Here is a 26,559-nt window from a genome sequence, read left to right as displayed (position 1 = left end):
AACATGAGTACTCTGTTCTATACCATCAAGTCTATCATCCTCTTCCTCTCCCTGTGGGGTGGGATAGGGAAACAGCCTGCAGAAAGGAAATGCTCCCAGATGGGCAAACGGCCTGCCAGGCTGCTGCCCCCTTCCCTGCATGGTGTGTGTGTGTGGGTGGGTGGAGTGTGAAACCAGAGCAGGCATTCTGGTTCACTCTGCTGGGTCCCTTCTCCCATCTACATCCTCTCCCCTCCCCCTACATCCTCTTACCAACCTCCTGACTCACTTTTGAAATCATTTCTCTGTCTGCCGTGTCTATGTGTAAATAGAATGATGTACATGAATGATTTCATGTTTTATTTTTATATGTTTTTCAATATTTGGGTCGGTTTATATTTCTTGCAGGTACAGTCCTATGTGTTCTCGCAGGTGGAACACAGGTGCTGACATCTGTGTATGTGGATCTGGTTCCAAATGACCTGAAGGGAATATAATGGTAATTGAACATTTGCACATAAATAGAACATACACATATGACAGCTGGGGGGGGGTACTGTATGTGTAACCTTGATCAATGGTTTTATTTCATACAGATAAAGAAGGGAGGTGATGCGCTGTACGAACAGTGTATCAGCTTACATATGGGTCACTGTCAGTGACTCCCTTACAAATCACATTATGTTAATATTTCTGTATATGGTCTGATATGCATATGGCACTATGATCTCTTAGCAATGCTGACTGTGCTCTATAGGTAACATATGAAAAGAATTGCATGGTTGAAAGTATGGTGAAGTGCTTAAAGAGAGCTATTACAAAACTTCCTAAAAATCGAGTTTGAAATAACAAATACAATGTTGTGTTTACAGCTGCAAACTCTGATTCAGTAATCTACTTTTAACCTATTACCTGTCTTACTGCCTTAATGACAAGAAACCCAAAGTTTTTTTTTTTAAATTTTACTGAAGTATTTAGGTTAATGTTTTGCTTTCTGTCATGTTCTGAAATATGTACAATTACAAAATCATTCAAAATATTACTTGTTAAATGATAATGTTTGTTCTATTAGGAGAAGGCTAGAACACTTGGGGGACAAGAAACCAAATCCATAAAGCATTTATTTACAATCTCTTTCCTTATCAGAAATTTATATTCTCCTGATTTTGTCCAGTTACGTGCATGAAGTATTTTGAAAAAGGGAAAACAACTCAAAGGGGCCCTTCTTGCGGATTCTGGCTCACAGTGGATCATCAAAGTTAACGATCTCAATTAACTGAAGACGCGGTAGGGTGGGTACTTCCTGGAGTCAAATATCAACAAGAACTGGCGGGGCGGGACCCATCACCTTCAGCAACAGGCCGAGTTGGCGGCGGAGACGTGGGCCACGTTCGACTTTGGCAGTGAACACCAAAAGGTGCAGGAAACGTGCACTGGCCGTGCCGCAGGGCAGGCTCCCGGGTGCCGCACCCCCACTCTCCGCCGGGAGCCCCTGATTGGGTCCTCCCCAATCGCCGGCTCCAGCCCGCCCCCGCCCGGGAAAGGTAGCCGAGTTCAGCGCTGACTGCCCAGTCCTCGACCAATATTTAAAGCGGGCAAGTTTTGTTCTTGAGACCACCGACTTTCGCTCCGACGCCCGGAAGATAGCCGACCTCTGACTTAGGAATTTAAAGAGCTGGGCTTGGACTTGGTGAGTTTTGCTTTAAGCTGTCTTCTAATTTGGACTAGGCTTGGAAGGGGGGAGGGGTGATCCCTCCCCAATTGTATTTTTAAAAAGAACTTTCCATAGCTTAGTTTATGTAAATTAGGGTTTTCTTCTGCTGTGAGTTAGGCCTCAGAAGCTCAAGGCATAAGTGGCGTGACAAGAGATCTTTTAAAAGACTAGCCTGCCCTTAGAACTCTTGGCTCTAAGAATGAAAATCAGATGATCAGAAAATTGCAACTCGGTCAAAACTTACTCACCGTCTATGCATAACTGTGTTCTGAACGAAAGGATCTTTAGTCTAACAAATTCTACTTCCTAATGAAAAGTGTCTGGAGACCAGTTTCATATGCAATTCATATGTGCGATCAATCGTAACGATTCAAAAGAAAAAATGCTCTGCAGCCCACCGCACCCTAACAGGGGCCGAAGGCCCTCGTGGATGGAAATGTTGTCTTCCCTTCCAGATCACTAAATGGGGGGAGTTCTGGCACGCTTGGAGGGGACAAGCCTCAGCTCCGCGGATGGCTGGTTCTTTGTGCCGCGGACGGGAGACCGACTCCCGTGGTCCGCAGAGAGGGCTCCCGGCCGCCCAGCCTCTGCCCCGCCCCTGGCCGGAGCGGCGGCCCCACTGCACCGCGCCTCCTCAGCGGAGCAGCTCTCGGGCTACGGCAAGGGAGACTCGGACTCTCCATTAGCTTTCTTTGGACCGGGAGAGGTCTCCGAAAGGCGGACAGGGGAAGAAAGGAGAAGGGAGCCGAGAGGAGGTGAAGGCACGCCTGCTCGCATGGGTGGCTGCAGGACTTAAGGTTGGAATGCGCTCCGGGGCCAGGGCGCACGGCTGGAGCAGACACCCGGGCCTCGGCCCTCTGCTCTGGCCGGGACCGCGAGCGGCCCAGACTCGGGAGGCCCTAACCGCCACGGGGCAGGGTTGCCCGCCGCCCGCCAGCGCGGCGGGGAAGGGGAGGGCGCATTCCCTCTCCGGAGCGTCTTTGTTCGCTCTGGCTGGCGGGCGCGGGCGCCCGGCAGCCGACACCCCGGGCCGAGTGCCGCCCGAGTGCGGCAGGTAGGTTGGGGCCCCGGAACTCCAGTTGGGGTTAAGTTTTTTGGGACCCAGCGGGTTCCTCGTCCCCCGGGGAGCTTCGGCGAGGCGGATACCGAGACGCAGCGCGGGGATACCGAAGCGGGCCGGAGCGCGGGAGCCCGCGGGTGAACACCGCGTCCTGTGGTTCCCGGATTCCGGATGGGATCCCCAATCGGGCTACCATCCCTGCGCTGCAGGGGTGAATTCGGGTAGAAAGCCTGTGTCGGGCTGGAAATTAGGAAGCCGCCAGATTGGGGAAACTTTCGGCGAGTTACCGACTAGGAAAATGCAGACAAGGAAGTGGGCAGGCAGAGGAAACTGGGAAAGGAGACCTCTTGTTACTGGTAGGTCTTGGCCATTCTATTTTAACAGCCGAATTTTATTTTGTAACCTGAAGTTACAGCCGGTTGCTTACCCAAATACAATATAGGTCAAAGTAGTAGCTTTGCATCTGATTCTAACCACACAGCCTATATTTTGTCTTATCCAGTGTTGGTTTTCATAGGTTATGGGTCATGTTAAAGGGACACCGATGTTGTAACTGCACAGTGTCTGCTGGTGGCTTGTGGCTCTTATTTAGGGTAATTCTCTGATGAAAGTACATCAGTTAGAATTGGACTTGTTCCTCTGTGTCTTTATTTTGGGAACTTTGCCTGGTCCCTATGGGGGAAGGGAGAGGGACGTGAGAAACTGAAATTGACCCAGAAAAGGATGCTCAAAGATAGTTGTGTTCAGTGGTAGCGCAGAAAAGAGCCCCTCTTGAACTTTCTGAAAACGAAATTGGTGATTAGCAGCTGAAAAATTAAGTTGAGAAATTAACTTTCTCAAAAGAAACTTAATGATAGATTTTGTATCTTGTCACATGGGAGGGAGGACTGCTTTATTTGTTCAACTCTTTTTTAATTATTATTTTAAAGCAAGATAAATTCGATACCTGAAAGGTTTACATTAGACACTTCGTATGACCCTTCTGTCTCCTGCTCCTTCTCTCTGTCCCTTCCCCTTCTCCTACAAGCCCCCTCCATTTATTGAGCACTGGGAGGCTAAAGCTGAGGCTGACTCCCTCCAACTCACCTCATTTCCCCTGGGGCTCACCCCCAACACCTTCTGATGGGGATGGGCCTTATGACAGGGAGAGTTCAGGCTAAAGCTCAGAGAAGCTGTTTCCGAGGAAGTGAGAAATGAAGGGTGGTTATGAGGCATTGGTGCTATTACACACAAATGACTTGCCCAAACAAAAAAGTCCCCAAAACCTCAGAATGTAGAGAATAATTTTCAAAATAAACTGCAGGCTCTAGCAAGTAAAAACGTCACATTATATTTCCTTAAAATGGAGATCAATTTCCCCTTTTATAAAAGATTGATTCAAATAAAAAGATTGTAGGAAAGTGAAATAACTTTCTAATTCTTAAATATAGAACAGCTTGAATAATAACTCTTGGGTTTTGAAATGGGTCATCTTTTAAAATGGGTCACTTTGGCTGGACTCATTGCACTTGGTGACTTTCAAATTGTAGGTAGAGTTCTTTCTCAGGACCAACTGCCCCATAATCTACAAAACAGAATATTAGGATGTTATAAGAAAGAAACTGGGAGAAATTCAGAAGGAAGTGGTCTCTTTTTGAAGTAACATGTATCCTATCTTTTTGGAATTTTGTACATGCTCAACTGAATTGCCCTAAGCTTTGCATTTTATAGCACATTAAACTTTTTTTGGAATATTTCCATAGCCATTATTTTATTCCATTGTTAGAATAATCTTGTTAGGAGCTGCATATATTGTGTTTATGTTCCAGAAATTAAGGCACAACAAATTATTATAAGAGCTCTTCCATTTGCGAGCAAAGATTAAGCCAGAACGATGCAAATCCAGGATATTTTTCTTTTTCTTTTTTTAAGAGTTTATTTATTTGACAGACAGAGATCACAAAAAGTAGGCAAGTGTTGAGAGGGGGAAGCAGGCTCCTTGCTGAGCAGAGAGCCCGATATAGGGCTCTATCCCAGGACCTTGAGACCATGAACCCAGCTGAAGGCAGAGGCTTAAACCACTGAGCCACTCAGGCACCCCCCAGGATATTTTTCTTGTATTATGCATATATATATATATATGGTATAAGAATCTTCATACTGAAAGGTATGAAGTATATATATACACATATACTGAAAGATATGAAGTGTATATATATATATATATATATATATATATATATATATATAGGAAGTATAAGAATCTTCATACTGAAAGGTAAGAAGCTTGATGAGGTGAAATGTAAACTCAGAATAAAAAAAAGTGATTTTTTATTTTTCAATGCTGAAAGTTTAGAGACTGGCTTTTATCTATAACTTATTTTTTAAACTTTGTTTATATTCTGTAGTAAAGTCTTTGATGCTGGAAGACAGTTTTCTACAGAAAGGAATGTTCTACCATGTCTGTAGGCAATAAGCCCCTAAAAGTCCAAGTTCGAAATATTATCACACAGCTTAGATCCACCTAAAATTTCATATTTTATCTCTTTATTCCTTTTCCTACAATTTTTTCTGCAACTTTTTGATAGTGCTCTAGGCAGAGCAAGTTAAAAAGCTGACTCAGCTTGGGTTTCCTCCATAATTTACAGGGCCTTATAATTTTTTGGCTGTGTCATCTTTGTAGAAATTCTTTTTTTTCTTTTCAAGTGCTTGTGGGAGCCATATTGTTCTTTCCTATCAATGATGATGGAAAGGCATGTTCAGCCAATTACTAATGATACTACTGTTCTCAGTCTCACCAGTACTTGGGATGTGTTAAGTGCCCCTTAGCAATCAGATCAGTATTTCTAAAAACTTGTATCTAATAAATATTTTTTGAGAACAATATTAGTGTATAGCTTATCATTTTGAAAGGTGATTAACCCCTAAAGAACATTAGCTACTGACTAATGGTATTGACATGGTACAAATGTATGAACAATTTCTAGAGAGAGGAAATTAGCATAGATTTGAACACCTGATTTAGACGACACTTTGTCAAATAAATGGTCTCAAATGATCCTCAGAAAAGACTGTGGCACATTGTTTAGAGTGAAGTCAAACTCATGTCACCAGTAAATGGAAGCAACAGAATATGTCTACCTTTGTTCATCTTCTAAAACTCTTTTGGCTTTTCTACCCATGTGCCTCAATCAGGTCTGGATTCCACATTGCACCAGAACACCTGCTTACTTCACTAGGAGGTTCCACACTGGAAACATCTCGGAAGCCTTCCCTGCATCCTGCCTGTGGCCTACTACACAGTATGTGGTAAATTCATATTTGTTGAATTAATTAAATGTAGGCATTACCTACTTTTGGGGCTATTCCACCTAATGCCTGCAACAGGTAGATATTTAAATAAATGTTACTAATCTATTATAAGAAATGTTGATTGAGACTGGAATGTTAAATATACATCTTGTATTTTACACCATCATTTTTTGTATTCTGTAAACTCTCAGTCAAATGTTATTTCCAAATACAATAGAATAGGACATATGAACTGCCATTGGACAAGAAGCCTGTATGTCTAGCTCATATAATAGGTTTATACCAGATTATGATGTGACCCTATTTTTTTTTTAAGATTTTATTTATTTTTATTTAGAGAGGGAGCATGTGTACAGCAAGCAGTGGGCGTGGGGGAGGAACAAAGGGAGAGGAAGAATCTCAAGCAAACTCCATGCTGAGCATGGAAGTCCACTGCAGGGCTCCGTCTCATGACCCTGAGATCATGACCTAAGCCAAAATCAAGAGTCACACGCTTAACTGACAGAGCCACCCAGGTGCCCCGTTACCCTATTGTTAAATCACTGTTTTTCATATCATAATATTACCTCAGATGTGCCTTTCATTTCATCCAATACTTATTCATCAAATAGTTGGACTCTCTGAGTCCTGTACTTTTTACTCTCCTCTCCTTCCCTCCTCACTTCTTGACCCCCTTCTGCCCTTAAATCCCCCAGTCTTCTTTGTGGAGGGAAGATTTTCTGCACCCAAAAGACACAAACTCACAGTCGCTTTTGCCTATTCTCCTATGCTACTGGGACCAAGAAAAAGGAGGAGGGAAAACCGAGACAGAAGGTTAAAGAAAGGGTGGGTTACAAAGAGAGTGAGAACAAGCTCTGACAAAAGGCAGGTGATAGTAAAATGTAGATGACTCCAGACTTCAGGGAAGCAGATTCTTTGCCTTGGTGGGTGCTCCTCTTGGCCCTGCGCCTCTCACGTCCCTGTCCTCCCATCCTGATGGACGCTGTAGGAAAAGCAGCTGGCCAGTGCCAGGGAGGAAGGCAGGTGCAGAGCTCAAGGACGGGACCTCCTGGAACCCATCAGCTGCTTCTGAGCTTCCACAGATTCTGGAATTAACCCATCAGCTGCTTCTGAGCTTCCACAGATTCTGGAATTCTGGAGGTTACGTGGTCAGCCCCATGTCTGGGTGCGATGCCTCAGTTTCTCCTGCAACACAGGGAGGGCTTTCTCCCTCATAGGTTGCTGTGAGGCTTAAAGAGTCTCTATAGAACTTAAAGCACTCAGAACAGAGCCCAGAGCACTGTAAACACTCTTAGGCTAGCAACTGTTGCTAGAGTGGGCAAAAGGAGATATTTGTTTCTTAACTAGGCAAGAACAAAACTGACAAGAATTGTATTTAAAAGAGCAAGCGCCCTGTCCACACAAACAACTATGCCTCAGGAATCAGTACAGAAGGCCAAGCTTAGAGAAGCAAGTGTTTGACCTCCCTGAGACCTATTTTGTATTTCTGCTTTTTTGTTTGTTTCAAATTCTGTTACCGGGAATTTTCAGTCACTTTTAATGTAACTCCTCTGAAATATAATAATACTCTATAGTCCCTCACCACCAGTTTCCTTAGTGCTTGTCTTAACTTAGGGCCTGACTTTACTTGTTTGCTCATTTGGTATTTCCTTGTCTTTTTTTTTTTTTTTTCCTATAACCGGCAAACAAATCTACACCCGTGTTTAACTTATAAAGAAACATATAATTTAGTTTATATAGATGGGGAACTTGTTACTAGATTCACACTGTGGGTTTTATAACTAATTTTTCCCTCTGTCCCACATCCATGCTTGCTACAAGTTGTAATTTAGAGTCTTTGGGTAACACTGAATCCAGAACTAACTCTGTATCATTTCTGGATAGATAACAACTCTAGATGGTTTCTGATCTCTGCCAATGGCTTCAGCTAAATTTTTATAGCTAAAGTCACAGCCACAAAAACACCTAAAGACCCCAACTGGGTAGAATTTTTCCTTTTTTATAGGCTTTATATTGGAAACACTCAAATATGGATAAAAAATAAATACCAACTGAGGGAATATTTAATTTTTCACACTTAAGATGTGAGTGGTAAATTCAAATTTGGGGTTGTTACCTTCCGTTTTGAGCAAACGGAATAGGCAGTTTGTACTAAACCGTACCCAGCTGTGTTACTTATCACCAATGACTATAATGAATTTAACTAAGAAAAATGTAGGAGAACAAATTACTGCATTTACCATAAATTTAGGGCTAAACCTGATTTCCTTTAACATGGCAGCTGGGCTCTTGAGGATTGGTCCTAGCTCTCTTTAGGGGGAATAGAGGATTAGAACAAGCCAGGAAAATAATGCTTGGAATGAAGAGCAGGAACCAAAACTGTCTCATATGGGACTATAAGTAATACAACTTTAAATATGAAGTACTCTGGCTTTTTTTTTTTTTTTTTTAAACTGATGTACTGAAGGAGCATCCTTAGTTTATAATTATACTTTTATGACCTTTAAGTTTTGTGCCCTAAATGAGTGCCTCCCCTGCCTCTCCCTGAAAGTGTGCTCTGCTGAGGGGATGGAAAGGGTTGGCGAGCCTGGGGATCCGGGAAGAGGGGGCCCACATGGGGATGAGAAGGGACAATACATGTGATGTCTTCCCCTTTTTCTGTGGGCAGGAGTGGAAGCCACAGCTAAGAGTGAGGGGCACAGACAGAGGGAGGAGATTGAGCATGGCTGATGAGGGGACTGGAGAGAGAGAGAAGGTCCAGGACAAGTGAAGGCTCCTCATACAGAATTGAGCCCTCTGCCCACAGCTCGATATCACCATCTGTAGTAACACAGTCTGCCCAGGGGGTTATGCCTCCCCTGCAGCCTGAAGGCAGGAAGGACCCGACATCTGATGTTGTTGGGGTGGAAGAGCAGGAACCAAGGAGAGGAGGGCAAAGATGCCAGACGATTCTGCATCTGAGACAGGCAGCTGGGGAAGTAGGAAGGTCAGGCGATTGTCGGATGGGTTGGGAGTGTTAGGGAGCAGGTAAGGGGTGGGCAAAGGATTCTGGGGGATTATTTAAGAGGCTGTGGTTGAAGTGCGATCAGACCAGAGAGTGTGCACTGGAATTTGAAATTTCAAAGGAAATGCAGTTCAAAGGAAATGTAGGTGAAGCCACCTAAATGACTTTCTTGCCAATAAGTTGAGTGTGTGGGAGGGTATGTGAACAAAATGGTATACCCTTCATAACATAAGGGCTCCTTAGACTTGAGTGTCGCAGGTCTACTAAGTAAGACTTGGAAATACAGTTTCTCTAAGAATAGATGTTGGTGATCTATGACAACAATGGCCAGAAACAATGGTCAAAAACAGATGGTTGGAAGCAAAAACAGATACATTTTGAATTCAAACCCATGGGCTTTCTCTAGTTCTGTTCCTCCAGCCTTCAGGCCTCAGATTCAGTGTTGTTCCTCCTGGAAGTTGCCTCCCCTGCTCCACCCACCCCCATCTCTCCCCTCCTGACTCCCAGCACAGACCCCACTCTTTGCCCCAGGGCTCTCCTTCTGCTCAGAGCACCATCAGGGGCCTTAATCTTTCCTGCCCTGGGACTGTCACCCTCTACTGTTCTTTACCTCATCTTAACTTTCTATGAATTAGCCCTTGTTAAAATAGTTCCTTTTTAGGGGCGCGTGAGTGGCTCAGATAGTTAAGCATCTGCCTTTGGCTTAGGTCATGATCTCCAGGTCCTGGGATGGAGCCCTGAGCCCTGCATCTGGCTCCCTGCTCAGTGGGGGAGTCCCTCTGACCCTCCCCTTGCTTGTGCTTTCTCTGCCTTTCTCTGTTTAAAAAAAAAAAAAGAAAGAAAGAAAGAAAGAAAGAAAGTAAATATTTCCTTTTTAGAAGAAATAACCATCTGAAGTTTTACAGAATTTGTACAGTATTCTCTTTCATTTGTCAAACGATATGACCTAGTCCTTGAACTCAAACCTGCGCAGATAAATTGATGCCACATAAATATACGCATGAATGCACGGGCACATCAAGTAAAACACACACATGCACACAGGCGCGTAAAGTGAAATACACACAGCATTTATGTGCTCATAAAGTAAAATCGTATGCTTCCTTTTCTTCCTCCTCTCGCTCCTTCTTCCCCTGAGTTTCCTTCCTTGCGGCCCCTCTGCTCCTCTCTGGTCCTCTTAGCAGCCACCTTCCTTATGCTCAGAGCACTGTCCCCGCTGCAGTCCTGCTGCCTCCTCCAGTCTCACCTGACCCCCTGGACTGCCCCACCTGCTGTCTCTCTCACACCTCCGCTCAGCACCAGCCGAAACCCGGACACGCTGTCCTCACTCCTAACTCAGGAAACCAGCTGGCCCTCCTGTGTGGCTAATGCTGGAAACCAGATGTCCCCCTTCTCCTCTCCCCCCATCCCAGGCCACTCAGCAGGGAGTGCTGGGTTTGTTTTCCTCCAAAGGGTCTTCCTTACCCCCTGACTTCCCTCCTCACTTCCACCACCCTAGACCAGGCCTCCTCACCTCCCTCTGCTTCAGTGTGAGGCCCCGAGGGAGCTGGGGTACCCATCTCCAGGCATCCCCCATCCATCCCGAGTGCCACCACCAGAGTAGTCCCTTCATATGATGCTTAGTGCATGCATACTGACAAGGCAGTTTTCGTTCAAACAAAAACTGAAACGTCTGTGACTTCTTGCTGCCCTCGGCACATGCTGACTCCTCTGCCTCATTTTCAAGGTTCCCCATAAGCGGGCCCCGATCTCTCAGCTTTCAGATACCTGCTTGTATCTCAAATATTTGTGATGTTATTTTTTTTCCCTTTCTTGCCTGAAACAGATTGCTTCTTTTCCTGTAACCATCTAAATCCTGTTCATCCTCAGGCCCTCCTATGCTGCTGTCACTGATCTCTACTACCAGGGACTCGTCTTTTTTGCCTAGAGTTGGTATTGTCTAAATTAGTGCTGTGATGCTATCTGCAATTTACTGTGATCTGCTGCTTTTTGTCCTTGGAACTGATTTTTCAAGTGGGCATTCTGAGTCTTGTCTCAACTAGACTGTAGATGCTTTCAGAGAAGAGACTATGAAATACTACTGCATGACTCCCACCATGCCCAACTGGCATAATGATTCTTTAGCAAATACTCACATACTTGTCGGATTTGTTGAAAGGTTGAACACTGAGGTTGTTTGATTGAACTTAAAGTATAGGCCTCACTATCGTGATTAAAACTTCAAAATTTTCATCAGGCTTTATATAGTATTTCAGGATCCACTAAAGTAGACTCAACATAGAAATGGGTGGGACGCCTGGGTGGCTCAGTTGGTTAAGCAGCTGCCTTCGGCTCAGGTCATGATCCCGGCGTCCTGGGATCGAGTCCCACATCGGGCTCCTTGCCCTCCGCAGGGAGCCTGCTTCTCCCTCTGACTCTGCCTTCCACTCTGTCTGCCTATGCTCGCTCTCGCTCACTCTCTCTCTGACAAATAAATAAAAATAAAAAAATCTTTAAAAAAAAAAAAAAAAAAAAAAAAAAAAAAAAAAAAACATAGAAATGGGTTACCAGCAAGAACGAAGTAGAAAAAAAAAATCAGGGGTCATCTAGGGTAACTTGTAGTCCCTAGTTGTTTCTGGAAGAGTTTAAAGAGTTCTCTTGTGAAGAAATATTCTTGAGTAACTGTGGGGCACAGCTCCCAGTCTGAAGAGCATTTGGGGTACTGTCAGCCACCTTCTTTTCTAATATTCCTATTCTTTATTCTTCTGGCTACTCCTCTCTATTAGGAAAGAGAATACCAAGAGAATCTTCTCCTTATTTTTAGTCCAAATAGAAGCAAACCCAAGTTATAGTCCAAATATTTGTGTACAGGTCTTGCTCAATGGAGGAATGGGGTTACATCCCAGTAAACCCACTGTAAGTTGAAAATACTGGAAGTCAAAAAAGCATTTATACACCTAAACTACCAAACAGCATCGCTTAGCCTAGCCTAACTTAAATGTGCTCAGAACATTTATATTAGCCTACAGTGGGGCAAAAGCATCTAACACCAAGTGTATTAGATACGAAAATGCTGAATAGCTCATGTAATTGAGTACTGTAGTGAAAGTGAGAAAGAGAATGGCTGTAAGTGTAGTGCTTGTTTACCCTCATGATTGCCTAGCTGACTGGGAGCTGCAGCTCACCGCTGCGGCCCAGACACTATCATATGGCATATCACTGGCCTGGGAAACCATCAAAATTCCCAATTTGAAGTATGGTTTCTACTGAGTGCATGGTGCTTTCACACCATCATAAAATACAAAAATTGTAAGTCGGGGACTGTCTGTATTTACCTCTGAGCAGTTCTTTGTCCTGTTCTCTCCTATGGTCTTTCTTGTTTCCTCTTCCCAGCAAGACTCTGAAGTCATCTGTAATTTTTCCATCCCCTAGATAACAATACATTGATGTTCACCCCCAGTCTGCAGATGAAGTCATGAACTCAGAGTGCAGGGAGGGTGGCTGAGTTGCACAGTGAACCTGGCCCCCAGCGCGGGTGGCCATGGGGCTTGCAGCCTGGGGCCTGGTCCCTGCGCTGCGCACTGTGCACACAAAGGAAGCTGCAGGCACAGCATTCTGGCGGGCTGGTTCCTGGGCTCACAGGCATTATCTGGCTCCTCTGTTCCCCGGCAGGCCCAGCATTTTCTCTCCAGCTCCGGCAAGCCTGTGGGTTTCTCTGTGGTGGCCTCCCCTCCCTTTGGAGCCGGAAGCTAGAAGATGTGTTTGCGACAAGCCTGAAGGCTCTGTGTGAAATGGGAGAGGGGAGTCCATGAGTGTGTGGGGTGCCCACCGGCAAAGCCAGGGCTGGCGGGCATCGCTGTTTGGTTCTGATTCGTGAATTCAGACCATGGAAGGGCCTTTTGCTTCTGGTGGGGCAATGCTGCCTAGGGACTATGTTCGATTTGGAGGAGTTTGGGGGTTCTTTTGTTATAAAAGTGAAGCTGGGTACTGCCAAAGAGCAGTTCACCTTTCCTAATCGTCCCCTCATCAGATCAGTCCTATCAGTGGGCTTTGGTTATGACTGGTATAAATGACAGCTAAACAATTCAAGCTGCTGAGGTGGGAGGAATCTTGTTTTAGAATTGCATGTGCTGTTCTGAACCTAAGTAGTGTGGGTTGTTGGCTTTGCAACAGGTTCTTTGTCGTTTTTTTAGAAACTGTTTTGACTCTTTGAGATCAGTGGGGAACAGATGAAGAAATATAGGGAAATAAGGTAAATACACATGTATCAGGGGTGGGGAGCAGGGGTATACATACATGTTCTAGGCTGGTTGCTAGAATGCCTGCTAGCAGCAGAACACACCAACCAAAGGAGTAATAGGCCCCATTCATTGGAGAGATACTAGGGCCTCTGTGAGTCAAGTGTTTATGTGGGTGTTGGAGGAGTCAGGCCTGTGGGTTGATTGTCTAGCAAGAAGCTCAGACTTGTAAACAACTGGGAATAGGTGCAAAGCGAGCTGACATTGCAACATTATGAGTGCAGCTTCTCAGAAATGAGAAGCTGGTTTTGCCTGCATTTCCAAAGGTTACTCTGTGTGTCTTGCCCAGGGTCTGTTGGAATAGAAACTGCAGATTAGTCTCAATTGATAATTTTCTTAAAATTCTTAAACAGTTAGGGGATCTTAAAATCTGCCCTTAAGAATTCTCTGCTGCTTTACATTAAACGTCCAGTTCTAGAGGCAGAAGGGGATATCTGCCCTCACAGGGGGACCCTTATCTAAGTGAGCATTATTAAGACCAAGAGGAAATGTCCCCTCCCTCCTGAATGAAAGTGATTCGGCGAAGTTTAGGCAGATGCCACCATCAGAAACTGATGTTTCCCACTGTCTTTTCCATTCTACTCTAGAGGATTCGGTCCACCAAGACCAGCCAAACCAAGAGGGAAATTACTAATTCTGATCTATCCCTTGCTCTTTTGATGGTAAAGCACAACACACAAAAAATACATTTTATATTACAACCTGAAGCCACATATATATAAAACTGAAAGTTTCACAAAATGATACTTAAACTACTTTCAGTGCATTATGCCATTCTCTATTTTGTTCTTTCTTTTCCTTTTCCTTTTTTAAATACTGGTTGTGACTTCCTCAGAGGCACTAGCAAGTTTTAAAATCTATACCCTATGAGATAAGATGATTATCTCTGGACAAAGTCTCCATGAGGGTTGGCTCTGATCTCCCATACTCCTTGGACTTTTGCATGCCTGGTCTTTGCTGTTATCAGCCCAACACGGAGTAACTTTGGCAGATAGGTAACACAGCTGTATGTAAAGGGCCAGAAGCTGGGAAGGAATTCCCATAGCCAGAGTTAGCCCAGCAGAGCAGGGTGCTCTAAATGTATGCAGCGGTTTTATAGCATGGCCGAAGGGCAGGGGGCTTGAGGTTGAGATCTTTGAGCACAAATGCAGAACCTTTTTCCTGGGGCTTGTGATGTAGGCTCAGCCATGCAGCCAGCCCGGACTGAGTGGAGCTTGCGTGCGTGGTCTTTTCCCCCCGTCAGTCTGAAGCTCAGGAGACTGATATGTTAACCCTGAGGGGAGAGAGTACTTCTCCAGGCAAAAGGATGTATCTTACTTCAGATAAGCCATGGGGGACAGAGTACTTGAGGACAGGAGGTGCTGTCTCCTAGTCATGAAAGAAAGGGGAGGACATGTGACTGACTGGGCCTCCTGAGCCCAGTTCTTCCCAAGTGACCAGCTGTTTGAGTGAAGGATGTCTCCACCCCCACCATGGTTCTTTGTACCAACATTCAGAGAATGCCTACCAGGTCAGACACTGACCTGCATGCTGAGGGCAGGGTGTCTTCGACATCGTGCCCTAGTCACAGAGTTCACAGTGTAATTGGCAGAGACAGTTAAATTTAAAACGTCAGTCTGGGAAGATGGGTACAAGAATGTGCTGTGGTAATACAGGAAGCCTCATATTTGGTAGTAGTGCTGGAGGGTGTCTGCAATTCTGACTTCCCAGAAAAGGATGCCTATAGAATTTAGTGAAGATTATAGTATACTACTTATTAGCAAAGAGAGCAGGGCTCAGCAGGCCACAGGACTGTGGCTACAAAGGCTGTCACGTGTGAACTAGCAAGCATGGCTGAGCTTCCAGCCAGCACTCTGGTACTGACAACTGTTAGAGAGAGCATCTGAAGGGGGTGAAGGAGCTCAATTAGTCTCATGGTTAGATCTGAGTTTTATTTTTATTTATTATTTTTAAAAGATTTTTATTTATTTATTTGACAGAGAGACAAAGAGACTGTGAGAGAGGGCACGCAAGCAGGGGGAGCGGGAGAGGGAGAAGCAGGTTTCCCGCCAAGCAGGGAGCCTGATGAGGGGCTCCATCCCAGGACCCTGGGATTATGACCTGAGCTGAAGGCAGACACTTAAAGACTGAGCCATCCAGGCACCCCTCGATCTGAGTTCTAGAAAGGTCACTCTAGGGTAGCGGATGGGTCAGTCTGGGATTGTTCTGGCTGCTGCATTCGTCTGGGTGAGAGGTGATGATAACAGGAAGAGGTGAAGAGAGATTTAGAAGAAGCAATTCACAGGATTAAGTAACTGGCTATGGAATGGAGGAAGAGGAGAACTTTCAGATTTCTGGCACAGATGCATGAACTGGAGTCAGACACAAAGAAAGAGAAAATGGCAACAGTGGGTGTTAGGGGAGAAGACCATAGAAGGGGTAAGAAATGGCACTGGATTGTCCCTGTGTGCAAGGTAATTATCTGTCTACCTCCCTCTATCTGTATTTCTGTGAATATTCCCATTTAACTTGCATAAGGACTGAGTTAAATGGGGTCATCCCAGTCTTTCAGATTCCTGGATTAGGTGCACGCCGCAGGGCAGCGGGAGAGCCAGCGCTGATGTACACATTGCCAGACTACAAAGACAGTGCTCTTTGGCTATAACCCTGTGCCTTCCTGGTTTGAATGTACTAAATTTGAGATGCCTGTTGAGCTTCCAAATGAAAAAGGAGGAAGAGGACTATATAGATGTGGGGCTCACAAAGTTATTTTGGTTTGAGAGAGTTTGGGCTGTGCTTTTGAAAATGTATCTCGACTCCCTGATTTACAAACCTTGATTTTTTTGAAACAAAATCTTATTCTTATTCCTGTCTTGTCTGGAAGCTTTAATGAATTTTAACTGTTATGAACTTTCTTTTCATCATTCATCTATTTTGCCTTGAACTATATACAGGCATAATCTTGGAGACACAGCAGGTTTGGTTCCAGACCAATCACAATAAGGCAAATATCATGATAAAGCAAGTCAAATGAATTTTTTGATCTCCCAGCACATATAGAAGTTAAGTTCACACTATACTGTGATCTGTGAAGTATGTCTAAAAAAATGTACATACCTTAATTAAAAAATACTTTATTGCTAAAAAATGCTAACCATCATCCAGGCTTTTACCGAGTCACAGTCACCTGATCACAGATCACCGTTACAAATATAATAACGAAAACATTTGAAATACTATGAGAATCACTGAAACGGGACACAGAGACACGAGGAGAGCAAATGCTGTTGGAAAAATGGCAACCCCTTGCTTGACGCAGGGTTGCCACAAACCTTCAACTTGTAAGAAAGGTGTTGTGCCCTAAAACCAGGGGTCCCCACTGCTCCTTTCATCCTGGCTGCTCTGCAGATCAGTATATTCCTGGACACACCCACGTGAGATTGTGAACTTCAAGTGTATAGGCTCATAGCCATTTGGGAGGCTTTTTATTTTTTAAGGTTAAGATGAGGAAAGGGCCTCCGTATGCTGAAGGGGAAGACAGTAGGGAGTCAATGGTTCTTTCCCTTTCCCTAGCCTCCTCCTGCCCCCGCCAAGAAACAAACATCCGTATGCCCCTGCTAAACACGAGCTGCCTTATCACCTACTGTCCACATCTGGCACGTTACATTTCATTTTGAAGAACGAAAAGTCCTTTCTTCCTTTTTGGTCACTCTCACCCATTCACTTGGCATCTTTTCTCTTCCTGACTCTAACAGGTGGCACTTTACTCTCACAGAAGGAAGCCCATGGACTAGTGACACGAGGCCTGTCACCTAACTCAGTGAAGGATGCCGGTGTGGAAACACTCTGATGGGCTGGTGTCCTCCTCCTTCTGCGTGTTCCACTCTTTCGCAATCTCAGAAAAAATGGTATGAAAAGACAATATTTTGTGACACGAGAAGCTCCTACTTTTCTAATGATGGACGTGTATTAAGATGGACATCTGTTCTACACGATACCAAGTTCTATGGTCTCGAAGGAGCAAGCGCCCATTTAAAACCAAGCCTAAGTAAAAACGGAGCTGCACGGATGTCAGAATGTTTGTGAGTGGCAGAAGAGTAAAGAAATGGCAGTTCGTTCAGTTATTTGCCACTTGTTTTATACTAAGCCTCATGTTTTTTTGGGGACCCATCGATAATCACATTGTGAGCCATATGAAGTCCTACTCTTACAGATACCTCATAAATAGCTATGACTTTGTGAATGATAGCCTGTCTCTTAAGCATAGTGTGGATGGGGCGACTCGCTACCAGTACCTGATTAACCATGAGGAGAAATGTCAGGCACAAGACATCCTCCTGTTACTGTTTGTAAAAACTGCTCCTGAAAACTACAATCGACGTTACGCAATTAGAAAAACGTGGGGCAATGAGAAGTACGTTCAGTCCCAACTTAATGCCAACATCAAAACTCTGTTTGCTTTAGGGACACCTGCTAACCCACTGACGAGAGAAGAACTGCAGAGAAAACTGGTCTGGGAAGATCAAGTGTACAGTGATCTAATCCAGCAAGACTTTGCTGATTCTTTCTATAATCTTACTCTTAAATTACTTCTGCAGTTCAGTTGGGCAAACAGCTTTTGTCCTCATGCCAAATTTCTTATGACAGCTGATGATGACATATTTATTCATATGCCAAATCTTATCAAGTACCTTCAAAGTTTAGAAAAAATTGGTGTTCAGGACTTTTGGATTGGTCGGGTTCATCGCGGAGCTCCTCCTGTGAGAGACAAACGCAGCAAATACTATGTCCCTTATGAAATGTACCAGTGGCCGGCTTACCCTGACTATACTGCTGGAGCTGCCTACGTGATCTCTGGCGACGTAGCCGCCAAAGTCTACGAGGCGTCACAGACACTTAACTCTAGTCTTTACATAGATGATGTGTTCATGGGCCTCTGTGCCAATAAAATGGGGATAGTACCACAACACCATGTGTTTTTCTCCGGGGAAGGGAAAACTCCTTATCATCCCTGCATCTATGATAAAATGATGACATCTCATGGACATGTACAAGACCTTCAGGACCTCTGGAGGGATGCCACAGACCCCAAAGTCAAAACAATTTCAAAAGGGTTTTTTGGTCAAATATACTGCAGGATAATTAAGATAGTTCTTCTCTGCAGACTGACCTCTCTTAACACGTATCCTTGTAGGGCCGCCTTTATCTAATGGTACTTGAATGTTGTATGTTTTCACTGTCACTGAGCCAAACCTGGATGAAAAAACTTTATGTATTTGTTGATACCTTAAGTAAAATGAGTATGAAAAAATGAAGAAATATTTTGAAAACCCAGTCTATCAAAATGTTTCTTTGATTCTAGAAGCTATTCAGTGTAACATATCTACTTCATGGCCCAAATTCATTTCAAGGAATTTATATTTAAAAAAGGTTTATGGAGACAAAACTAAAGGGAAACTCAAGTTCTTACTCGATGCCACATGTATATTTGAGGCATAGAGAAGTTGTTAAGGTGCCTTGGTGTTAGAGTAAGTGCTTTTGGAAAATACTAAGTGAATGTAAAGTACAACATTTCAAAGAAATTAGTATGTAGTCAGACCAGATTTACAAATTAGTTTTCACTGGAGAGCACGTGACTGGGGGAGATGGGAGCAGCAGAGGATTGGCATAGGAGAAAGTACTTGAACCTGAAAAGAAAGTTCCTGTTCTTCAGAGGGGACTTAGAAAAATGTACACAATTTCTTTAGAAACAGCCAAATCAATCATTGTCACATCCCTGTAGCTAACTTACCTAGATAGTATTAGAATCATTTAAAATATATTTATATCTTTTTTCAAAGTGTAATGTGAAATATGAGCTGTCATTCGCTCTGGCCTAACTGGTACTTCATGTGAATTTTTTGATTATTAGAAATGACACAAAACATGGGCAGTTTATTGCTCACAAGGTCTTTATCTAGGGAGAAATCATTGTTCATTCAAATCAGCCAATTTTAATGAATTTTTCAGCTGGTTTTTAAATATTCAATATCAGCCTGTCTCTAAGGTAGTTTTTTGAATGTAGTTTGCAGAGAGGAATATAATAATGGAGAGGACTTCAAAAAGAAAGAACATTAAATGCCTCTTTTCTCCTTTTCTGTAATTTATAAAATAAAATTCTTAGTGTGTAAATTATTGTGACGATGACGAAAATTAGCCTACCCCTCCCCAACAACATCTCCTAAACCGCAGTACTTTGTCAGAATCTAAAATCAGGAGTATTCAGCATCAAATCAAAGCTATCCTACCTTAAAAAAAAATAAGTTCTTTCATCAAAATGATTATCAGAGGTGTCATCAATTTTGAAATACCTCACAGTGGAAAGCAGAATGAAGTGATAGAAATGTCACCAGAATGAGGTTTAAAATATTTGCAAAGCTTCCTATTCAAAGAGATGTGGCTGAGCTCTGAAAGGGTAAGTTGCGTTCATCTCACAGGGCATGATAGAAATGTGGTCATGATGCAAAACCTCCCCTCACTACAGAAAGAACTAGGTGACATCTATTGTCACAGGGATTATACGACGTCCAAAATGATGACTTCAGCAAAAGCAGTCAGCTGAACTGATTGTAAAACCTCTGTCTCTGCAGAGGTGACTGTTAGGGAAAACTAAGATGTCTCATTTCATTAGATGAGGTCTGAAACAGGCAGAACATAAAACTGAAAGAATTGGCAAACAATTGGAGGATGATACATACTGTAATTTTTTGCAGATAGCTTTTTAATGTTTACAGGAATTTTTTGTTAATTTTTTTTTCTATTTTGAAAATTGAGGCTTGTTTACATTGATTGCTCAGATTAATTTAGGATTTTTAACTAATGTCCAAACTACGGTGTCAACCATTCTGGGCTTGGTAGTGACTTTCAGAGTAGGTTCAATGTTTTTAGATCCTGACAGTTTCAGTTTTCTGACCAATTTTAAGACCTGTAGATAACAAAATCACATTTTGACAAAGCTGGTTTACAATTAATTTTTATTAGTTGATTCTTTAATAATCGTTTGCCTTTTGGCCATACATATCCTGGGTATCTATACTTGTAACTGTTTAAATTTTCCATTGGTTGAAAACATAAGTATCTCTCTGGCCATTGAGATGATCTTGTTTACAGCAATACTTTTGTGAAAAAATTATTTATTTGCAAAAGAGCTCCCCTCAACTGTGTTCATCTTCTTATTTTTGCTTAGAATAGAATGGAACAGATTTAAATTTAAAGGAAATATGAAGGCACTTCCTTTTTTAATAAGAAGGAAATTGCTAGATGCTTCCTTCGTTTGATTTAAAGTACTGAGAAGAATATTTGTAAATAAAAGGATTCCAGCCTTTTAAAAAAAGGAGAAAAAAATATTTTTGGTGCTCTAATGCAGGGCTGTCTCAAAAATCGTCAACAAAGGGATACTGAACTATCAGCGTGGATGGTCACTTGAGTTAGACGATGGTTGTACACAGTGTTAATGCTAAAAACTTTTTACCTCTTGGTTGGTTTGCATCTTTTTCCATATTATTAATTTTATACCAGTATGTTAAATATTTATATTATTTTGAATTTTGCTCTTGTATGGCAAAATAATTAGTGAGTTTTTAAAAATAAATCTGTGATTTCCAATAAAGAACTTGAAAATTGTCAGATATGTATTTGCACAAACTTTTTAAACTCCTGTATGTGAACCCCATTTGTTTATATAATCAACTTGTTCTGTTTAATGTCAGGGAGGTCTGTAGTCCACAGTCTTAATCCTGTTGCTGTTCAGACCTGTTGCTGTGTCCAGGACAGAGGATTATCTTGTCCTCTCTCATGGAAACACCTAAAATGCTTCTTTAGTTTGTTAAATGACGTATGCTGGAATGTCTAAGTTCAGGGAAGTCTTTTCTGATCAATTGTTCAGGAAAGGGATGAAAACCTGCAGCTACGGGGCCATCAAACACCATTGGAAAGGGTTACATTCTCCTTTTATTTGCTATCATTATGTGTCGGAAAGTAGATTCATATTAACTCGAGTCTTTGAAAGTCAGGAACGTTCTTAGGCCTCCTTCTGTCCGAGTGCTGCTTCTGTATATTTGTACATAGTATGTTTTCCTCTGCTTTTTACCCGATTCCTGCTCAGTTCTTAGCCTAAGATACGGTGTGATTCAATCTATATACATTTTTAAAACTTGGAAGCATGCGATTTTTTTGCTTGTGGATATTCTTTTGTTCCAGACCTCAAAGGCTCCTTACTGTCTTGAGCATCAAATCTAATCTCTTCGACCTGGTCCCCAAGGCCTTATGGAATCTTCCTTTCCTTCTTGATTTCCCATAGCAGTATTTTTCCCACCGCCACTATCATCAGTGATGAATCTTATTCATGACCACACCTTGTGTAAGTTAACAAATGGACCATCGTTTCTCCTGGACCTTTTGAAGTCTTGAAACTCCAACCCTAAATGGGCTCTTCCATTAAGCATCTCTTCCTTCCAAAATACATACTTAATCACATACATTATTGTGCTACTGACTAATTATTTCATGTGCTTTTTCCTAGCTAAAATACAAATTCTGAAAGTAGGGACTATGCACAGTGCTATCACAGGGGGCTTAAAGTAATCCCCCGCCCGCTTAGGTGGTTAGCATCTGACTTGATTTTGGGTTAGGTCATGATCTCAGAGTCCTGAGTTCTGAGCCCCAAGTTGGGCTCTGTTCTGCACGTGGAGTCTGCTTAGGATCCTCCCTCTCCTACCGTCCCTCTCTGCCTTCCCTGCTCACTCTCTCTCTCAAAAAAAAAAAGATACACTGTCACTTAAGGACAACAGAACACATTGCCAAGAGGTGCTTTTCTGAGACAGCACCAATAAAGACACTTTCAAATATGCTGATGTGGGCCATTTACTGTAACAGAGATAACATTTTAGTTGGTAAAAGCCCACGTCTCTCCTTGAGTACACCTTAAAGTGAAAGAGTATAAAGTAGTCTAATGAAACTAATATGGACTTTAATCAAATGGCAAGTTCCTGAAGACTTTGGTTCATTTACTTTACAGACATATTTTGAGGGCCTGCTAAAAGCTAAGTATTATCATAGTCCTTGGGCACAAGAGTGGCTCATAAGTCAGTAAGTTAAATGGCGTAGATAGTGTGATGATTGCTAGAATAGAACTAATGATGTAGATTCTGAGTATAAAGAAGATTTTTTAAAAAAATGAATTTCCTCTATGCTTTTGGTGTTTACCACACTAATTTAGGCTTTCTGAATGGCTGAGCAGTCACATGCATGCAAATACCTTCCTGTGGTCTGAAAATAGCATTGAATTTGTATAACTTGTGTCTTTGGGGAACCTATTCCTTTTAAATGCTTTCAAACCAATAATTCAATCTATCAACATTAGTTTACATTTACTGTTTTGTTTTTTCTTGATAATTCATTTTTCAAAAATACTGAGTATACCTGGAACTTGGTTTCTAAGTCCTGTGCAGCTCTTGCTTTTTTTTTACGAAATCTGTGAGTTTGTTCTCAGGTACATAAATGAAGGTTAGTATGCAGAATAAATATGTAATTTTTACCTGGGGAAAATGAGTGATGAGATTTAAAACAGAAGATACACTCCCCTCTCCCTATCATCTCAAGGGGTTAAAATGATTCCTGCCCAGAATCTGCAATCTTACCTGGTAGGGGAAAGATTTTCAGGACTGTCAAGCTGTTCTGGCTTAGGGTTCTCCCCATCATGACTGCTTTCCAATATTTCTTCATTCTGAAGTGAAAGAAATTTTGGTAAGACCGTCTATTTTATTTGGGGGCTGTATATTATTCTTTTCCCCAATTTATTTGTTTTGCTCGTTTTTGTTTTCGGTGTTCTGGATGAGCACCATGCCCAGTCCCTTATCTTTCTTTTTTTTTCTTGGATTTTTCCCAGCCCCTCTGCAGATCCGTTACAGTTTGCCTTTCGGGCTTCCTTTAGAAACATCAAAAACTTTTTCTCAAAAGCAGATAACATTTTTCCTTAATAGTGAACAGCTATTAATATTGTACTACCCCTTCCCAGTTGACTCACAGTAAGAATTCAGAGTTTGAGCTAAGGGGAAAGAGTGAAGAGATCATTTGACTCAGCAGTTCCTTTCTTTCCCCTCTGGGGGTAAGAAATGAACATCTGGAGAAATTGCAACCTACCCAAGGCCAAAGAGTTAAAGACAGAGATGAAATAAACCCAGACTCCCCTCTCACAGGCTGGTAATCACAAGTCCATTCTAGCGTACCATGTCCTGGGACAGCTGGTACCTTACGCTGTATAGATTGGCCCCTGGCACGGGCTTGAAGCTGGGGGTCGGAAGCCTGGCTCACTACCTGCCAGCTCTAAGACCCTGGGCAAGCTCACTGAACCTTTCTACCTCAGTTTCCTCCCCTAGTACATGGACCGTACGGTACTATCTACCACACAGGACTGGGGCTCTTTTTCAGAATATTAGGCATTTAATTATCAGAAAGAGGCAAAACTACTCATTTTACTTTCAAGAAAATACAGTTTTAACAAGGAAGTGAATTTATATAAACTTGATAGCAACAATAGAATCTTAAAGATATTGACTAATAATGAACACGTAGATAATTAGCCAGCTTTTGAATTCTTCCTGCCTGCCAGGTTCTGTTTAAATGAGTCCTTTTGTGCTGTCACAAAAGGGAGTATAGATTTTGAATGGGCCCTCTAGCAAAAGTATTGTTGAAGGAAATATAGTGAGTAGCTAGATTCTGTATAAATTAGAGCTGAAAGGTGAAGGATGAGCTTTTCCCAGTCTAAGGAACAGATGAGAAATCTCCTTGTAAAACAGCTCAGCTAGGCTCTCAGCTGGTTGTTGACAATGCGAGAAGAGAGGCCTCTCGGGCACCTGGGTGGCTCAGTGGGTTAAAGCCTCTGTCTGCGGCTCAGGTCATGATCCCATGGAGCCCCTCATTGATCAAGCCCCGCATTGGGCTCTCTGCTCAGCAGGGAGCCTGCCTCCCCACCCTGCCCCTCTGCCTGCCTCTCTGCCTACTTGTGATCTCTGTCAAATAAAATCGTTAAAAAAAAAAACAGAGGAGCCTCTCACTGGATTAACAGAAAGCAGTCAAGGTAAGGTGGTTTTTGTCATTCACAATGCCAAGTACAGAAAGAGCAATTCAAAAATGTTCAACGAATGAAAGAAAATCGGGGATCATTGAGCTTTTTCACTGATGTCCTCCCAAATCTGGCATATCCAGAAATCAGACTAACAAATAAAGGGCCGTTTGGGATACCAGTTTTGCATTCAGCTCTAAAATACACAGGCAATCTTCAATTCTAAGTTCCTATTTGTTTCTTTTAAAATAGGATATCATTTCACTAGGCATCTAAATTGTTAGTATCCGCTATTACATATATTTGACCAGATACTTGTAGATATTTCTCATTTCAGTCAATATACAGAAGTAAAATATCAGTCCCCAGATTCAAACCAATCTGGCTATTTTCACCACACCACCAGAACTCTTTCTTCACATTTTCTCTATAATGTGGAACTGATCACTATGGCTGTTAATTCTACATCACATCCTTCTCTAGTTCCTCCCTGTGATGTCACTATACCTGTGACGTCACACCTGCTGGGCTTTGAACTCTAGCTTTATTTGTCTTTGGGTCCCTAACATGTAATACAGGACCTTTGTAAGGAGTAAGCACTATTTCTAACCAAACTTCCTCTCACCATAAAACTTACTACTGCTTATAAAATGAACTGTGCTCTTTCCAGCTCTTCTGTTGGTCTATCGTAAGTGTGGTATATTGTACAGTCTTTTATTTCATGACAATCTAAGGACAGAAAAATAACAATGACTCAAACAAAGTGTATAGGTATGGACTGTCATCTTTTTTTTTTAATATTTTATTTATTTATTTGACAGAGATCTCAAGTAGGCGGAGAGGCAGGCAGAGAGAGAGGAAGGGAAGCAGACTCCCTGCTGAGCAGAGTGCCCGATGCGGGGCTCAATCCCAGGATCCTGGGATCATGACCTGAGCCGAAGGCAGAGGCTTTAACCCACTGAGCCACCCAGGCGCCCCTGGACTGTCATCTTTTACACTGAATGATGATGTCCTAATTTATAGATTTTGTCGTGCATGAGACATGGGCTTGCTAAAATGCCTGGATATGGACTTGGTGTCAACCCATATTCCTAGGACCACGAGTCAAATGGATGATGTCAGGGTAGAAAAAGGATCCTCTGTTGATCAAGTTTGATGGAATATAACCCTGCTGCCACTGAGAATGTGATGGGAAGGATCCACAGCAGATCTGGGTGCTGCTTTAATAACTTTATACCAATATTTCGCTAAAGTTTAGACAAATTAGTTGTGTTCTGGTGCAGTAGCTTCCGAAGTCTGACCATGGCCCACAAGAAAAACATCAAAACATACATACACACATATTGGGATTTATAATAAATATGTTTTTGATCTTGTCCTATATCTGGTACAGATCTCCTAAGACTTATAATTTCCTAAGTGATAAGAGCCATCAAGTTTTCTTTTGTTATTCATAACAAACCCCTTTCAACCCCACTAGAGTTTATGTTAATAAGGTAGCTTATGGGGGCTGGTTGCCACGGGAACCAAGCACATGATTCTAATTTGAGGGTGGGAACTTTCAGTTCCCTTGACCAACACCCTTTGGGGGCCGGGGGAAGGGGGCTGAAGACTGAATTCAACTACTAATGGCCAATGGTTTAACCTGTCATGCCTATGTAATGAAGCCTCCAAAACACCCAAAAAAGGAGCTTCTGAGTTGGTGAACAAACAGAGATGGGGAGTAGGTGGCTTGCTCAGAGAGCACGGAAGCTCCATGTCCCTATACCTTGCCCTATGCATCTCTTCCATCTGGCTGTTCCTGAATTACATCCTTTTGAGATAAACTGGTAATCTAGTAAGTAAAATGTTTCTCTGAGTTCTCGGAGCCACTCTAGCAAATTAATCAAACCCAAGGAGGGTATAATGGGAAACTGATCTATAGCAGGTTGGTCAAAAGCACCAGGGACAACCTGGACTTTTCAAATGGCATCTAAAGGGGGTGGGGGAGCAATCTTAACAGGACTGAGTCCTTAACTTAAGGGAAGTGATTCTATCTCTGGGTAGACAGTGCCAGAATTTAGTTAATTGCTTGGTTGTGTTGTAAACACACACACACGCGCGCGCGCACACACACACACATCAGACATACATATAGCTGATGTGACATACTCT

At 42.7% G+C, this 26,559-nt stretch overlaps 2 protein-coding genes across 11 annotated transcripts in view; one reads left to right on the top strand and one right to left on the bottom strand.

Moving 5' to 3' along the window:
• MCF2L2 (MCF.2 cell line derived transforming sequence-like 2) overlaps positions 1-26,559 on the bottom strand; it is a 254,225-nt gene that overhangs the window by 73,636 nt on the left and 154,030 nt on the right. For all 4 annotated transcript variants that reach the window (XM_059163358.1, XM_059163355.1, XM_059163356.1 and 1 more), the window contains one exon: positions 22,982-23,067. In XM_059163358.1, the coding sequence (XP_059019341.1) occupies positions 22,982-23,067 (86 nt within the window). The remainder of the gene's footprint in view (positions 1-22,981; positions 23,068-26,559) is intronic.
• B3GNT5 (UDP-GlcNAc:betaGal beta-1,3-N-acetylglucosaminyltransferase 5) lies at positions 1,177-20,969 on the top strand. Of its 7 annotated transcripts, none has more exons than XM_059163360.1 (3): positions 1,177-1,669; positions 5,928-6,034; positions 17,060-20,969. In XM_059163360.1, the coding sequence occupies exon 3, from the start codon at positions 17,381-17,383 to the stop codon at positions 18,512-18,514; it is 1,134 nt and encodes a 377-aa protein (XP_059019343.1). In that variant the 5' UTR covers positions 1,177-1,669; positions 5,928-6,034; positions 17,060-17,380; the 3' UTR covers positions 18,515-20,969. The 7 variants fall into 7 exon arrangements, with proteins under 7 accessions (XP_059019343.1, XP_059019344.1, XP_059019347.1 ...); XM_059163361.1 differs by having other exon boundaries at positions 5,928-6,041; XM_059163364.1 differs by lacking the exon at positions 1,177-1,669 and adding an exon at positions 2,205-2,448.

Source organism: Mustela lutreola, chromosome 2, assembly GCF_030435805.1.
Source record: "Mustela lutreola isolate mMusLut2 chromosome 2, mMusLut2.pri, whole genome shotgun sequence".
Classification (NCBI taxonomy): domain Eukaryota; kingdom Metazoa; phylum Chordata; class Mammalia; order Carnivora; family Mustelidae; genus Mustela; species Mustela lutreola.
Note: the sequence above shows the minus strand (reverse complement) of the source record. Positions and strands in the feature narration are given on the sequence as shown.

What these genes read in the sequence shown, in the direction of transcription:
- B3GNT5 (XM_059163360.1), top strand. Translation starts at nt 17,381, where the DNA reads ATGTTTGTGAGTGGCAGAAGAGTAAAGAAATGGCAGTTCGTTCAGTTA.